This window comes from Poecilia reticulata, linkage group LG23 (genome assembly GCF_000633615.1).
Source record: "Poecilia reticulata strain Guanapo linkage group LG23, Guppy_female_1.0+MT, whole genome shotgun sequence".
NCBI classification, from domain to species: Eukaryota; Metazoa; Chordata; class Actinopteri; order Cyprinodontiformes; family Poeciliidae; genus Poecilia; species Poecilia reticulata.
In genome coordinates this window covers 10,398,956-10,416,226 of record NC_024353.1, presented here as the reverse complement: position 1 = coordinate 10,416,226, position 17,271 = coordinate 10,398,956, and the positions used below count along the sequence as shown (strand labels likewise).

General features: G+C 40.7%; 1 protein-coding gene and 1 long non-coding RNA gene across 5 annotated transcripts in view; one reads left to right on the top strand and one right to left on the bottom strand.

Moving 5' to 3' along the window:
• Positions 1 to 16,337, top strand: part of dock4b (dedicator of cytokinesis 4b) — a 177,383-nt gene extending 161,046 nt beyond the window's left edge. For 3 of the 4 annotated variants that reach the window (XM_008401053.2, XM_017302825.1, XM_017302824.1), the window contains 7 exons: positions 1,167 to 1,278; positions 3,491 to 3,572; positions 4,799 to 4,908; positions 6,888 to 6,960; positions 9,607 to 9,723; positions 10,345 to 10,406; positions 13,837 to 16,337. In XM_008401053.2, the coding sequence (XP_008399275.1) occupies positions 1,167 to 1,278; positions 3,491 to 3,572; positions 4,799 to 4,908; positions 6,888 to 6,960; positions 9,607 to 9,723; positions 10,345 to 10,406; positions 13,837 to 14,292 (1,012 nt within the window). In that variant the 3' untranslated portion in view covers positions 14,293 to 16,337. The remainder of the gene's footprint in view (positions 1 to 1,166; positions 1,279 to 3,490; positions 3,573 to 4,798; positions 4,909 to 6,887; positions 6,961 to 9,606; positions 9,724 to 10,344; positions 10,407 to 13,836) is intronic. The other variant, XM_017302826.1, reaches the window with a different exon arrangement.
• On the bottom strand, positions 310 to 3,473 carry LOC108165880 (uncharacterized). The gene is made up of 2 exons (XR_001776214.1): positions 2,434 to 3,473; positions 310 to 376 (listed from the first exon to the last, which is right to left on the bottom strand). It is a non-coding gene; the product is annotated as an uncharacterized LOC108165880 (long non-coding RNA).
• Positions 16,338 to 17,271: the final 934 nt, after the last annotated feature.

Below are 17,271 nucleotides of genomic sequence, written 5' to 3'. Positions count from 1 at the left end.
ATGTGTTCAGTGACCCTTCCACCCTGTCTACCTGCGACATTCTCCTTCCCACAGTCTGATCCCACAGGGCACAAAAACTTTGGGGACGCACGCATCACTTCAATCTCACTGTGACATTTATCCTTTTTTTTTTTTTTTTCTTCCACCATGTGCAAAGTTTTGATTTCTGTGGAGAGGGAAAAAAGAATGCAAAAACTGTTAGATATCATTTTTTTCTTTTCTTTAGATTTTGATGTCATTTGATGAAATGCTGAATTTGTTGTAACTGTTATTTATTTATCCAAACTGATACCTCTTTTTTTTTTCTTCTTTTTTTTTTCCGCCGCCGGTTTGCCCTTTGTGTTGGACTCCATGGTGAATTTATGGTAAGTGAAACCTGCCAAAGTAACTGTTAGAGAAAAAGAAATGTATAAATATATATTTAAACATCTTTTTTTAGCTTCAACGCATATTACTGTGGTTTTACATGCTAGACCAGATGTCTGCACCCTGTAGGTCTGGAGCCAAATGTAGCTATGAAGGCCCTCCAGAATGGCCATTTATAACTTTTGACAATAATAATGTTTGGCATGTTTTGTTAGGGGAAGATAATGATTGATTTCATTTAGCGTCTGCAAAGAATTTTCAAAAAAGTGTGAGTTATTTCACAAAAACCACTATAATTCATTTATTTACTCCAAATGTTTGGTCATTAACCATTATGCTGTGCTGTTCTTTTAAAACAGGTTCTTTAATATTATTTAAACTGCCTAAGCATTCTGTATCAATAAAGCTTTGATGTTTTTAGTTTAAAATACTAAAAAGAAACAAATTCTGACATAATTCAGTGTTTCACTGTTGACAGCATTTATGTCATGTTTGCTTTTAGCCAACGAGTAATTTTCCATAAAACCGTAAGCATATAGTCCAAATGTACTCAACATTTATAAGATTGTTTAAAAAAAAAAAAAACAAAATACACTTCAGTTATGTGCTGCTTTGATAAAATATCCCCCCCAAATACTACGCTGAAGTTTATGGCTCACAACGTGAGACAATGCAAAAAACGTTCAGTGGTAATTTCAACTTTTTTTTTGAGTTCACGACAGATTAGAAAATAACTTCCTTTCCTTTTACAAAGATCCCCCGTAACAAGCTCTCTCCTTCTGTCTCGTCAGCCCCTGCAGCTACCCTGCAGTGAACCGGTACTCCTCGTCCTCTCTTTCATCTCAAGCCTCCAACGAAGTCAGCAACATCACCGGCCAGTCGGAGAGCTCAGATGAAGTCTTCAACATGCAGGTAATCCCTCACCGGTAAAACGCACATGCAAGCAGCCTCTCACGCGCGAGCGCTACCTACATGCCCCGGAAAAGGCTGTTAAAGTAGTAGATTGAGTCCACATCCCAACATTTGCCCTCCTGCTCTCCCCACAGGCTCAACTCGCATCAGTTCTTTTTTTTTTTTTCCTTTTCAGAATTCGCCTGCACTGTTTTTTTTTTTTTTTTCCCCTTCTCCTCTGACCCTTTTTTTTTCTCTCTATCATGTCGACTTTTCTCTTCCAGGGTTCTGTCCGGCCAAGCAAATTGTCATGATTATATCAATTCAGGCCACGGTGCTTTGTGCGGGCCGTCCATGGAGCCCTGCCTAAGTCTAATCTAAACTGGATTTGGCCAATTCAAAGAGCTGCCGACAACTCCTGGCAAGCCGTCCGCGGCACCTGGCAGGACCGGAGTAATAATAAGAGAGGGGAAACACGGGAGGCAAAAAGGGCTGCTGTCAGGAATCTGACTGAGTCAATTAGGATAATAGATTGGAATATTAAAGCTTTACTGTACCTTGGAAAAAAAAATGATGCAATAAGACATCCAATTGAAGATTTAGGTTTTCATTTTAAGGTGTTACTTGCAGTTATTTAATAGGTGTTAGTAGAACGAGGCACCGGCGTTATCGCTACAGATACAGTGAAGTTCAAAAGTATTCAGACCTGTAGCAGACTTGGCTTGAAAACTATTTCTATCCAGTAAAGAAGCTTGTTTTTGATTGGAAATGAGACAGAAATCCCTCGAGTGATGACTAAACAGTTAATATAACATTTAAAAAAAATGTCATTGGATCATTGGGGGGAAACTCCTCACATCAATTTGGCTTTTACATATTTCTGCTGTTCCAGTATTTTGACAGCTGGTTTCAAGTCTTTGGTATGTTTTTGCTCCCTCCACAGATTCTTTGTCAGATTACAGTCAAAACTCTGGCTGAGTTTTTCACACAAACAGGAAAAAGAGCAAGATGTTATTATTGTCGGCAACGAGATATAGACGTAAATCGTGCTTCGAAAACACTCGGTGTACTGTGTCGAGTTAAATGAACGGGTGAAACCAACTCCGCTGTTAAATACAAGTCAACCATCCAGTTTCACTCAGTTGGATGGAAATTAAAATGAAAGTGGGAAACAACCTGGTTTAAAATGATCTCCACCAGCTGCGTGTTGGCGGATCAAATTTCTTGCATTGCCGTTGAAAAAATATTCCTAAGTTTGCAAATGACTCGGCGATAACTATAAACAAACTGCTGGTGTTTGTGAACCCCAGGAGCTAACAGTGTTGCTGTTTTTATTTAAATTTTTTTCATAGAGATGCATTATTTAAAGTTTTGCAGCGGATTTTCAATCTCTTATATTTTCTTTTCCAAGACTCCATCCCGCCGTTGTTGGCTTAGAAAAACGGAGATATGCTTCTTTTTTGCTGATTAAAAATGTTTTAAATAAATCATTACCATTTCTCCAAAGCATATGAAGGTTCCAGTGAGTAACATTAACATTGCTGTTTGGTTTGTAAACCACCAGTATTACAGATACTGACTATATTTCTAGCAAATGAATTATGACAGGTCCTCTGGAAATGTGTGTTTATACGGTACAGAGTAGAGATTGAAGCACAAATGGTTTTATTTCCTTAGTAATGCTAACCACTCCAATGGAGCAAATTGGCAATATTAAAATTTAAAATTTACTTCTGAAAGTGCTGCCATTATTTATATTGAAGATTTTTAGTTTATTTTCTCATTTAACTGTTTGTCTTAAAGCATATCAAAGCATTTTCTCCTAAGCAGTGCTGTGTCACAGTTAGCTAACGTTTACATAGCTAAAAATGCTACTAATGTACATTAGTTTTATATACCATCCTTATTTTTAAACTAAATCCATCTGGAATAGCAGAAGTAAATGCACTGATTGTGCAAATCACTTGAATAATGTCTTAAGAATAAAAATCTGCACCTAACTTAATATATTGGAGAAAAAAGCTTTGATTTACTCTAAGTTGTGACTAAAGATGAGTCTTTGTCAGTATTATTTAGAATCAGAGGTGATGCCACACTGTGCATGTTTGAACCAACCAAGGCTGTTGTAAACGGGCTATATAAAGAAATGAACCGTGACTTGAAGTTTATTAACATTAATGTTCTGGTGATTTAAGACAGAAGTTCATGATGTTGTGCTGTTTCCCGCCTCCAGCCCAGTCCATCTACCTCGAGCCTCAGCTCCAACCATTCTGCCTCGCCCAACGTCACCAGCTCAGCCCCCTCCAGTGCCAGAGGTAAGGTGGCTTCTATCAAATAAAACACACAAAAAAACCGAGCCATGTGGGCTAGCATACAGCTGATATTTCAGTCCCAAGTGCTCTGAAATATCGAGTGTTCTCTACGTGCAACGTTGTACCTTTTAACCTTTCGGCGTTGCCGTCTCCCAAAACGGAACGGCAATCCCGTCTGATGAGGTTGGAGCCCGGCGGAAGATCCTCAAAGAGAATGTCGAAAAAGTGAGCTTGATGGAAAACAAACCGAGGAAAGGGGAAACAGAGAGAATACAAAATGAAGACGGATAAATAAATGAGCTGGAAGAAATGGTGTTGAAGGGAACATTGCGCCGGCGAAAGCGCGCAACGTGGTAAGAGAGAATAAGAGATTCCTACAACCGAGCTGACTATTCCCTTCTAACAAGCGCTGTCCAGGCCAGACTCGGCTATCCGAGCGTCCACCGCTGGGTAGAGTGAATAGCTAATGCCTCGTCCTGCTGCCCCTCTCATCCTGATGTGTTCAAATGTGTAAATGTGTTTCTGCCCGATCCCGATCATAAAAAGCGAGAATATATGAAGACGTTTATGGAAGCGTATGCACTCCCCTTTGGCAAGCCGCTGACGGCGGGCGGCGCCCTTATAAAAGTGCCCTCTGTCTACCCATAAAGCGTGCAGAGAATTATTGCCTCTGTGGTGCTACCTGAAGGAGAGCCAGCAATTGCTATCTTATATTCATATGATGGTCTTCCAAGTGCTGTCAAGTTGGCTAATGGTTCAAGATTCATGCGGCGGCTGCTGAGGGGGAAGGGCGGCAATAATGACGAAATTGTGCGTTTGGATTTCGCCCTCATCTGTTGACTCGTGTTACACGTAACCGTGTCGAGCTGTGGCTCACGTCCCTGTTGTGATTGTCCAGTGTAACGGAGGAGGCAAGGGAGTTGGGTTAGAGGGAGTGAGGAGGATGTGTGTGTGCGTGTGTGTGTGTGTGAAGGAGGGGCCAAGCCATTTATCATGTTGTGGAGCTATTGAGGCTAAAAGGACGGCAAAGAGAGAGAGAGGCTTGGAGGGAGAAAGAGAGATTGGCCTTTCCTGATTGCCAGTATTTGCGGGTAATAGCCTAACACCTTGCTCCCTGTTTGGTCCTGAACATGTTTGCGAATGTGCATGCTTGCGTACGCCTGCATGTGTGTGTGTGTGTGTGTGTGTGTGTGAGACACGGCTCTAACATATCATACTGTTCATTTCAGGTTCGCCTCAAATGGCAGAAAAGCACAAGCATTCCAGAGAAAATGCCTGCCTGTCTCCGCGAGAGAGACCAGTCAGTGCCATCTTCTCCAACCCCCTTGATCCTGCACAGGTTGGCAAATATAAACGTATTTATGTCTATACTTTGGCATTTTTCCTCTTCATAAGTTTCTAATTTATATTAGTAGTTGATACATTGCCATGGAAATGTTTATTATCGTGCAAAGTTCTCGGTAAATTCATTCAGGCTCCAAAGTCTTTAGCCAGTATTCAGTAATAGCTTGATGCTAATGTGACACTAAGTTTCCAGATATAGTTTTAATTAGCGTAAAAATAATACATGGTGCTACTTCTCTTTGTACACCACGGCGGCCATTGTGCTTGACACCTAATTTGAAAAGATGGCTAAGTTGCATGAGTCTTCTTTCAACCAGCTGATAAGCAGTGCGCAGAAGAAGGCTAGTATTTATGCTAAATACAATATGTTGCACAACCACAGAAAAATCCTGGTGACTCAGGCACCTTTCAGTGCAATTAAAAGCCTTTTAAACCATTGAGCATTTTGGAGTTTGGAAATTAGAATAGAAGGAGACCTTGACCTGGTCATGACAGCAGGACACAATGAGTTCTGATCTCCAGCATGCATAAACTTTTCACACAGGGAGTGCGTCAAAAGCGATGTTCAACAAAACCTTCAACACATTTAGCAACTCATTCGGGGCAATATTTAGATATATAGAATGCATTTGTATGCCAAAAGCGGGAAAAATAAGACAATAACCTCAAAGAGCGACCCATTTCATCTACTTTCTGCCCGCCTAAAAGGTTTGGCTCAGTTGAGGGTTTTTTTTTTTGTTGTTGTTTTTTGTTTTTTCTCAAAGTGCGCAGTTGTGTGATTGGGACACAAAGGCAAATTAGGAAGCAGATCTGTAGTTGTCCGGCGCTGTGTTACATTCCGCCTAGAGGGAAACTCCGAAGTTTATAACAACTGCAGCACCCAATGAGGTGCACACTGTGGCAGAAAACAAGGTCACCTTTTTAATGTACAATACATCTCAATGGGTGACTTCCGCCTAAGACTAAGAGACAAAAATGTCTCCTTGGCGAGGGCTTGTGGTGTAAGGCCATTTTGTCGCTGAGAGGTGCAATTTTTCAAGAGCAGTAGATGCTACTTCTGTTTTTGCTAAAGATTACCCCAGCTTTGTTCCATTATGTGGCAGGGGGTGGGGAAGGAACCATTCTGTACACCACGCTGATAACATAAAAACAAGAGGTTATGAGAGCACAGTGATATTGTAATTGCTTTCCCGGTTGAAGGACAGTATGCAACGGAACCACACAATCAATCCACTGACAAAGCCCCGATAACAAAAAAAAAAAAAAACTAACAAAAAACAAAACAACCCTAATCTGTTTGCTTTTCAAGGCCGTTCATCGCTCGCGGTCGCGGCTTAATGTGGAGTTCACCTCTTTTTCACCCCGTTTATGTTTAATTCTGCGGAGGAGATTATTGCCGATGACCTACATGCCGCAAAACACTTTTTATTGGGTGATTAATGTCGGTTATTAGAAAGACGAGTTGTTTAGCTGCATTCTTTTTTTTTGTTGCGATTTTTAGGGCGAGCGCAAAGTCATTTCTCTCAGGCGGAGCCAAAGCCAACATGTCTTGACATTTCTTTGCAGTTTTAAATGTATGATCTGTCAGATAATTAGGTCTTTTAGACTTATATAACATGTCATGGTCAGATTTTCTTTTTTTGTGTGTCATGATATATAATGGTAATTCTTCATGATAAAATATACTTGCCCAAAATAAAAGTCTCCATGCGCACATCCCTATTGCAACATCACAAAAGGGTTAAGGAAACTCGCTTTTTCTTTTAACAATTAAAGCTAAACTTATAGCAAAATCTTGAACGCTAAACTTGTTACTTATGATCTTTTGCTGTTTGTGTCATCCATATTCTAAAACTCTTGGACTTATAAGTCCAATTTTTGTAAAGGCATCATCTATATCATGTAGTGCAGCTGAAATATCTTGATAGGTTGTGTGTTTTTAAGATTAATTTGTGTGATTTCCTTACTCTGCAGAGAGCTCCTGCTCACCAGATAGGCGACACCACTCTACCCAGGAGTGACCCCAACCTCTCGGCACCAGATAAAGGTATCGCTATTCGCTATCGTTGCACTTCTATTTATACCCCTGAGTTGTACTGGGAACTGTCCACTCAGCAATCAGAAACAGTTAAAAAAAAAAAAACTGTTCCAGGGAATATCTGTTATTTTATGTCTATAGAAAAAGGGTTTTTATCACAAATTCCTTGTTTGTGTCCATCTATCCGAATCCCCAAAGAGAAATGGCTGCCATCAGCGTTGTGATGCGAAGCTGCAGAAGCCAGACAGCTTCTTGTGTTTTCGTCTGTGCATGCAGCACTGTCCAGAGTGTCGGCCATCTTGCTCATACATGCAGTGTGTGTTTACTACACACTGTACCGAAGGATCTTTCTGGCAGCTGCAGCGAATATCTCCATAGAAGCTTCTTTTGAAAACAGAAATATAACAAAAATGCACTGATTGTTTTTTTACTTTTTTTAAATTTTTTTATTTTAGTGACCTTTTCAAAGAACCATATTGTGCAAAGCCTTGACCGTACATTTCCCATTCTGACTGAATTCAGTTTTTCTCAATGAGCCGTTATTGACAATAACATTTTTTCTAATAAACGCCTACATCGAAAAACAACTGAAGATAGATCTTTAATATTTGTTGTTTTACAGTAGTTTGGTGAATTTTGTCGTTTCTATAAATTCTCATTCCCTGCAATCGGTGCAAACCTAGTGTACGTCGCTCAGATTGGATATGGTATCACACTTTAAAATATGCAGTAAGCCTATATTATGTGTGTTGCAATTACCTTCTGTAAAATACAATTTTGTGATATAAGACGCACATAATATAGGTCACATAAATACAGTCACATAAATTTAACGAGTTTTTTTTATTATTCTTTATTCTTACCCTCTGCAACCTGATGCAACATGTCTGCCGTCAACTTTTCAGCCAGAGTCGATGCAGACATTAGCATTTTTGAAGTGGGTTCAAAACAAATCCTGAACATAAAAAGAAAAACTGGTTCCATTTGATGTTTTAATGCATTTTTTTCTCCATCAGGCCCTAAAGAATTATTCTTTAAAGCATGAAAAGAACAGTTATTTTTTGGGTTTTTTCTTTTGTTTTTTTTAGCCTTTACTGTTTAAACTGGTTTTCTCCAAGCTTTACGACGGCTTAGGGTGCTATGAGATCATCCTCGACCAGCTCTGAGCCAGTTTTATGGTCTTAAAGACAATTTATTCACATCTCGGCCAAAATTCTTCCAATTTTCTTCAAAAACTTTCCCCGCCTCCATGTTTTCTTTTGGACCTCTATTTAAGGTGCAACAGAACAAGCAACGACTCCACGTTTATTTCCTCAGCGTAGGAATAATTACAGATGGTGTCGGATGACACTCCTTTTAATAAACAGCGAGGAGCGTGGATGCGATGGCTTCCTTGTGACTCGCACGAAAACACAAAACTGTGATCTGGAACTAACGCAGCAGGAGAAGCGCGCTGTATCACAATATGGTGATGCGGGCCGTCTGCACTGATGACGATGATTAAAAAAAAAAAAAAGGTGGAAGAATTTGCCCAGAACCTGTTACTGAGGAAGTGTAACTTTTTTTTTAACCTGCTAATTATATCTTTGGATGGCGTTGTTAGAGTTTAACACCCACTCTAAGATTTGGCATACAAGGAACAACTGCACCGATTTCCGGATTGCAATTTATTCTCACAGAAATATCGGCATCTAAAGTTGTGACCGAATGTCGGCTCATTTAATGAACTTGAAATTTCAAAAGGATACGCCTCGTTTTATTCCGTTCTCTGCAGAAAATGTCCAAATGAAGGAAGGCCTGTGGGAATCGGAGATAAATCTGTAAAATGTAAAAAAGGAAGCAAAATAATCAACTGCACAAACATCTTCGGGAAAAAAAAATACAGTTTTGATCCACTTTGATTGACAATGAGCAAACAACCCAATGTCCTTTGTGGGTGTTTTATTTATTTATTTTTTTTGAGGAATGTGACGTTGCATCATTTCTACTCAGCTACTTTTATTTCAAAGAAAAGACAGAAATATGTGGTGCATAACAAGCCAAGCTGTTGAAAAGGTTCATGGTTGAATCTGTCACATCGAGCTTGAGCAGTTTGCCACACACTAGCTGACATGCGTGTCCTCTATAACTATTAATTATTGGAAAGACCCATTGCAGCTTTAAATATTTGTGGGTTGGGGCAATTATTAAATCTCCGCTTTCATTGGACTTTAATAGTAAAACAAGTCTTCTAGCTATGCACATTCTTGGGTCATAAAGGGATTTATTTAGAAAAAATTTTAGGTCAATCAGAAGTATTACACACTTTTTAATATGGATGACTGCATGACTTCTTGGTGAGGTGAAGCTATGTGACATTTAGAGGTCCAGTTTCTTCAAAATGGGAAAGACCAGATAACAGGCCAATTAAATGTTAAGAGTATATTGAAGAAATTATTTTAAAATCTTGATTTATGTCTACAGTCGGATCAAAATTCACTTAAAGTGTGAAGACTGATGCATTTACAACGACTCTATCCTCGTTCATCAGCCTGTTATTACCCATAGGAAATGTCAGTGTCTCTACTGTATGTTGTGCTTTTGCATGCAAATTCCATGCTGTAATATTTTATTTATTTATTTTCATTGTGTGTGGTGTGTCTGTGTGCTGTAAAGTGAGACCCACTCCCAGTAGCTGGAGCCTAGACAGCGTCAAAGAGCGCTCGCCGTCCTTCTCTGACAATGTCTCCAAACCCATATGCCCTCCCATCCCTCCCAGGCCACAGCACCAAGGTAAAATGGCCGCCCCTCTGCTGAAGAATGACGCTAATTTTTCCCAATCTGGCTTTTGACACCTGCTGCTCTCGAACGGCTCTTCTTTTTTCCAATTTCCCCCATCTGACTCCTCCTCCTCCTGCTGTTGACATCCTCCTCAAGCCGTATGGCATTTCCGCTCTTTCCATACTGACCGGCGTCAGATTGTAATCCACTTGTTTCAAATTTGCATTTCAACGCAATTTAATTCTTCTTCTTCTATCAGCTCGAAGTGTTATTTCATTTTAGATTTTTTTTTTTTTTTTTGCATTATTTGCAGATGAAACCGGTTTAGCTTCAGTGTTTTGGGCTGTAGCGCAGTTAACCCAGCAGCGTCATCAGCAGATGGAGCCGCTCTCCCTCTCCAGAGCGCGAGAGCAGCTGTTGGGTGTAGAGGCAGCTTCAGGCAGTCTGGAGGACCTGCAGAACAACAGTGTTTATTTGATTTTGCTGATTCTTTCAGCTCTAGGCTCTCTTTGCTTCGTGTGTCCTTGTTTGCATGACTTCATGCTGTGTCATCCCACTGTGTGAACGAAAACGCTGCTCCCCTAATTCTATTCTTCTCTCTCTCCGTTTTTTTTTTTTTTTTTATGTCTGCAGCTTCCTCCGCTAAAAACGCCAGGTCGCAGTCGCCGGGTCCCATGTCCAGATCGCCGCAGAAGGTCGGTCCCGCTTCTGTTCGCTCTTCTGGAAACGGTCATTATCCCGCTCTGTGTCGAACGTGAGACGGAGACGGGTTGTATTAACTGCTCAGTGGAGCTGTGACCGGCTCCACCGCTGCTGATTTAGGACTTAATGTGTCAGCCGTCCCAAAGAGATTCCTAAACGGGATTGGCTGGAGGGTATTATCTAAATATATTCAAGGTTCTGCAGGGATGTCACCTGTTTAATGAAAACTCTGAAAACGTACATGGGTTTATTAGACTTGTCTGCTGATTTTATATATATATATTTTCTCAAAACAACAATTCTCAAAACAACAATTATAATTTGCAATACCTTAAAAAAGAAACAGCATTCATGCAACTTTTTCCAATGGGAGTGGTGGTGAGAAGGATTTTTTCGAACGTCGTTCTGTCAGATTCAATAAAGAGAATCTCATGCATTTTCACAACCTGTTACTTTGATTGGAACTATTTGGTCTCCACTCTGGCTTTAGGTTTAACATTGTCTTGATAAACAAATCAATTAATCGCGTGATAAATCAAAAGAAACTCAATCGTTTTCGTCTGCTTAATTTATCGTTTTTCTCTTTTCTTTTTTTTTTTTTTTTACCAAAAACTGAATGTTCAGTTTGGTGTTTTGGTCTCAACTAGCCCTTTTTTTCCCCGGACTGACGATTCTGTTTACACAGACGTCATAATTAATTTTGTTTGTCGTTTCTGTTGTTTTCGTTATTTATTTTGGGTATTTAAAGTGTCTTCCAGTACTAGTCTGTAAGTGTTATTGTAAATTATAGGTCAATGATTGTTGAGAATGTGTTCTTGCGCTATTGTGCCATTATTGCTATTATATTACTTGAAAATTGTCTCAAAACAACAATATAATCTTTTATCGCAAAAAGTTCTCGACAATTTATAAGCTAGTCTGCAGGTTGCAGTGGGATGGTCATCAGATGAAATTGCGGTAAAATGAAGTTTACGGTTAAATTCTAATACAATCTGGGTGGAAAATTCTTGGTTATGAACAGTTTTGAATCGCTCTGTAAATGAAAAAAGACTTTGCAAATAATGCAGTGAGGAGACCTGTTAGCTAGGCGCACTAAACGCTCCCTTTAGCATCAATCAGCCAAGGTGTTAAAACAACGATTTAGTATCTTTGACCTCCGTTTTTTTTTTTTTTTTTTTTTTTTACATTTGTCTGCAAACAAACTGATTATTCTTGCTTTGACTTCAGGCTCAGATTTCTCACTAATGAGCTTCTTATTAGTTAATACCAGCCAGTCAAAGCTGCAGAAGTTTGAGGAAAGGTTAAGTAAGCACTGCGAGAGCTCCTAATGAGGGTAAAAACAGCAGCACCGATACTGGTCTCCATCTGGCTGGACTCACCGTAGTTTGGATTTTTTTATTTATTTATTTTTTTACACAGACTGCTAACCTCTCCGTCTTCTCACTCGTGACAATTACGTTGTTGTGTTTTTTTTTGTGTGTGAGTGACCGCTCGGCGCCCGGCGTGCGACGCCTTTTAGTCGGATTCGTGTGCGACAGCGGCACATCCACGCCTGCCGAGTTTGTTTTCGGCCGCGCCTTGCCGAGGCGTAACGGAGACTCCCTGAGCGAAGCGCCGAGCCGCGAAGCGCCGAGCCACACGGTGTGGTGACCGATCCTCTGCAAGACCCCAAGCAGAGTCGCATTATCCGGCGCATGAGCGCACACACATCATGAGGCTGCAGCCGGGGGCCCATTACCACACCGCAAACCCTGGGGCAGCAGTGAACCTGCAGAAAATGGATGCAGCCGCTCTGACAGCGCCGCACTCACTCGCCCGTATAGGAGCAGAAACCATGTTTGGTCAGAGAGTTCTCTTTGGGGTGAAAGAAGGAACAAAAAAAAAAGCAACGTGTTTAAATTACTTATGAGCGCTTTATTAAGTCTATAGATTTTTATCAAGCTTGACCCAGATGAAATAAGGTTTCTCCACTTGTGCATGTCAAATGGTTACCTTTCTTTGTGCATGCCCCTCGTAGTGTGAAGTGTACTGATCAACTCCATAGTCCACTGGATCCAATTAGGTTTTAGCAGACACACTAGCAGCATGGCATAATTGCTTAGGAAAAAAAAAACATTTTAAAGGTTTTTCTTTTCTTCTTTTTTTTTTTTTTTTTAGTATTGGGCAGCATATTGTATTTTTTATTTATTTTTTTATCACTGTGCACCAGATACATTAAAGGAGTATAAAAGTTTGGTGCTCTTTTATTATTTATTTTTTTTACTGGATTCTCTTTGTGCAATTTATTATTGCTACCTTACAAACAGTATAACAGAGGTGCAACTGCACTAATTCATTACTTGGGAAGCATTAACAAATGATAAATTCACACAAGCATGTGTTGAGGTTTGTTTAACCTTTAGATTTATGCACTATTAACCAAGGCAAGTTTCATTGAATTTTAAATAAATATGCTTAGAATATGAGAATGAAGGCATTTCTTTTTTTAAGTTGGGATTGTGTAGAGTAGGCATCAGCAGGTGATGTGTTACCTGCAACAGCCATCAGTCAAATCAGTCAGAGATGAGAAATTTTGACTTTGCGGAAGACTGCAGAAAAATAAATCGTTGAGACAACATCATATGAATTTCTGTTTGCAGTTTGGAAAAGGTCTGATCAGGTGATAATAAAATGTAAAATTTAATGCCAGAGATGGGTGGTGCTAACAACAAGCTAATTATGTGGAATCTGGTTTCGTAAGCATCGTTCTATAACTAGGATGAAACGTAATTGTATCTATATGACAGGATTGAATTGACTTGTATATACCGTACATAAATTGAATTTCAGTTAAACTGTCTTAAAAGAAAGTAAAAAAAAAAAAGAAAAAACAGTTGGAAGCAACCATAAAAGCAGTAACAGGAATGTTCAGAGCATCGGGATTCACAAATAAGATTTCAGAAAGAGAGAGAGAAAAAAAAAGGTAAAACTCAGCCAAAACTGGAAAGAAACGAATGAGCACTCTTGTGAATAAACAAACAGGAAGGTTCACCTTACAATGGAAGGTCACCCACTTTAGCAAAGCTCTTTCTCTGCCCGTCTGTGTTACCTTGTGAACGAAATGGACAACCTTCAATGGGATACGAGTTCCAGCCGATGCAGCGTGTTCTGATACTGACAAATAAAAGCTGCTCATTTTTTTGTGAAAAGTCCAAAACATGGCTAGAAACTGTAATATTGTTTCCAGTGAAAATGCAAGTGTTTGTCTTGTAACGGTTTAGAAAACAGAAGTAATAGAATCAGATGAAAATTTGATTTATTTTGACGTGGCAGGGAGTTTGTTGCACATTTCGGTTTGCTAACGCAGTTTGAAAGTAGCTTGTGAACCAGTGCAGTGTAAAAAGAAAAAAAACTGATATCCTGTGCGTCCTTGTCCTTCTGCAGTCCGCCGTGCCACCTTTCACCCCTTCCCCCACCGAGTGCCAGTCCACCAGCCTGGTCTCCAACTCGCCCGTCCTGTCCGGCAGCTACAGCAGCGGCATCTCGTCTCTGAGCCGCTGCAGCGTGTCCGAAGCTTCGGGCACCGAGCTGCCCACCGGCGACCACCTGCCGCACCCTCTGCCGCCGCCCGCCCCGCTGCCGAACTCCTTCTCCAGCAGCTCCGACGAGCCCATCCGCCGGGAGAACAAGACCCCGCCTCCCTACAGTGTGTACGAGAGAAACAACCCGCGCCGGCCCGTGCCGCTCCCGCACAGCCTCTCCATCCCGCCGCAGACGGACCCGCCGGCCCTGCCGCCCAAACCTCACCAGATCCGCACGGGCAGCATGAAGCTGGACGGGAACGCCGACCCTCGGGTGCCGAGACCGAGACCCCTGCCCAGGAAGGTGTCCCAGCTATAGGTGTATGTTTAGATGAAATAATAAAAACGCACACACACACACACACTGGCGTATTTTGCACTTTTCTACTCGGCACTCACTTTTTATGTGATTCTCAGTTCGGCATTCCCGACGCTCCCGATAAAAGGGGCGGGCTCACCGATTTAACAGGCGGTCAGAAGCTGGCAAAAAGAGATCAAACTTACCGGATCGGAAACGGTTCACTTCCACATTTACTAGAGGCATCGACTCTGACGTGGTCATTCCCCACTGGTTCCTCCACAAACCGTGGCCAGTATGTTTACCCAAAAGTTCTAGAATTAAGAAGAAAAAAATAAACGACACAATTTTGATAGAAACAATTTCAGATGTATGTATATTGGTATACATTAGTTTTTTTTTTGCCTTAAGTATTGGAAACAGAGTCTTTTATCTGTGAGTCTTGCACGTTTTAAAATTATTTTTTTTGTTTTTTTTTTACACAACTCAGTACATTTGTATACTGTTTGGCGAAAAAAAAAAAAAGGTGCTAAAGGCCTCGAGTATGCATTTCGGTGAAGTGTGGAAGACAAGGGTGTGTTCTCATTGTTATATCTTCTCAAGCGAGGGTGTAGAATATTTTTTAAAAAGAGCTTATAACTTGAATCAATCTCAATTTAGAGGCTGCATTTGTGCCTCGCGTTAAAATTCATACAACAGTCGTGACTGGACGTGGGCCGGTGTGACACTGTTTTGGTACGGAGTAAAAATACAATTTCAGGTTACAAAGCATAAACTGACGGAGCAGAAACAAAACTTGTAGCCTGGTTATATGTATTGCAAAAAATAAAAATAAAAATTGCAGCGGACTCCGAATGCCTTGATAACGATAATCGACCCACGACTAGTTGTGACCATATTGGTCATTTTTGTAGGCAGGAATCCGTCTTTGGCACAGTAACAGCAGGTCTGAGGCGCTTTGAGTGATTTAAAAAAAAAATAATTATTTGCCATTTTTGCAAACCAACACACTGTCCTTTCTTTAACCTCAGTGAAGTGAAGTCATGACGTCAGGACCAAATGCATGCTCTCCAACTGTTAGCCGGCATAGGTTTAATGCCGTTTATGTGAACACACCCTGTTCTCTCTGCATGACATGTACATGGTAACACATCTTTGAGCGTGGAGAGGTTTAGTAGTCGTTGTGCCAAAGGAAACTGGGGGGAGGGAAAAAAAAAAAAGTTTTATAATTTTTACTTTTTACCTCAAATCTCAAAGCGAATCCGCTCAGACATGCTTGAAAAACAATTTTTTTTACACAAATTTCCTTTAAAAGTCCAAATGAATCTCTACTTTGCCCCCAATAAGTTTTGAATCTAGAAAAGCACAAGAAAGATTTTTTTAAAAAAATTTTTTAATGAACTGTATAAGAGCAAACGTCATGTTGGAGTTGGGAGTTTTGCAATCAACAGTGACCTTAAAACATAAATAAGAGGATTGATGGGGCGGGAGGAATATCTTCAAACAAATCAAAAGTCAAATATTTGTACAGTTGAGATTTGCTTTCTGTTTAATTAAAAACACGGACGTGAGTAGACTACACGACGAGTAGTTGCTCTGTTCAGCTGTTGCTGCGATGAATAGATGTCCTGTGACAGGCACATTTCACACTGTTTAGTAAATTAGATGGAACTTCAGAATAAATATTCAGCAAATTAACTTTGGGATGTGGGTGTGGAAACTGGGTAGCTTTAGCATTGTTTGTATCTTAATTTTTTATTTTTAATTCTATGTTGTGAATTTTTGAGATTAAATATTCACATTAATCAGTACTTGAGAACATTGTAAATTATGAAGAGATCAATGTAAGTATGCCAAATATGAAATTTGTGTATTACAATTAATGTAAATACTGTGTTTTTAACAAGATGTAGCTATAACAATTTACAGCTTTGAATGTAATGTTGAAGCAGCAAATTATTATAAATGTTCAAACTTTTATTGTTTTTGTGAGTGTAGAGAAACGGAGGTCATGCACAATGACTCTAACTCATTTACAAGTTCAATAAACTGCCCTATGGAATAAAGATGGCGTCACTGGAAGATGTTTTATATCTATTATCTATTATGTTTATGGGAGTTGATGTTAGTTTAACCAATAAAACAAACAAAAATAAACCAAAAAAAAGCCAAGCTCTACCGGGTTTTCCATAGTAATGAAAAGCGATGTTATTTGGCCTGTCTTGTGTGTTCCACTGAAAGATGGACACTGAGTAGGGATATTAAAAATGAAAGATGGCAAGGTATCATAACATCCATCCATCCATTTTCTACCGCTAATCCGGGGTCGGGTCGCGGGGGCAGCAGCTTCAGAAAGGAGGCCCAGACTTCCCTCTCCCCAGCCACTTYTTCCAGCTCCTCCGGGGGAACCCCAAGGCATTCCCAGGCCAGCCGAGAGACATAGTCCCTCCATCGTGTCCTGGGTCTTCCCCGAGGCCTCCTCCCGGGGGGACGTGCCCGGAACACCTCACCAGGGAGGCGTCCAGGAGGCATCCTGACCAGATGCCCAAGCCACCTCAACTGGCTCCTCTCAACGTGGAAGAGCAGCAGCTCTACTCTGAGTCCCTCCCGGATGACCGAGCTTCTCACCCTATCTCTAAGGGAGAGCCCAGCCAYCCTGCGGAGGAAACCCATTTCGGCCGCTTGTATCCGTGAACTCGTTCTTTCGGTCATGACCCAAAGCTCATGACCATAGATGAGGGTGGAAACGTAGATCGACCGGTAAATCGGCTCTTTCTTCCCTACGACGGACCGGTACAACGCCCTCTTTACAGCAGACGCTGCCCCAATCCGCCTGTCGATCTCCCGCTCCCTTCTTCCCTCATTTGTGAACAAGATMCCCAGATACTTAAACTCTTCCACTTGAGGCAGGACGACCCCCCTGACCCGGAGAAGGCACTCTACCCTTTTCCGGCAGGGTATTAAGTATAAAACTTGCAAATTTATGTGAAGCTAAATATC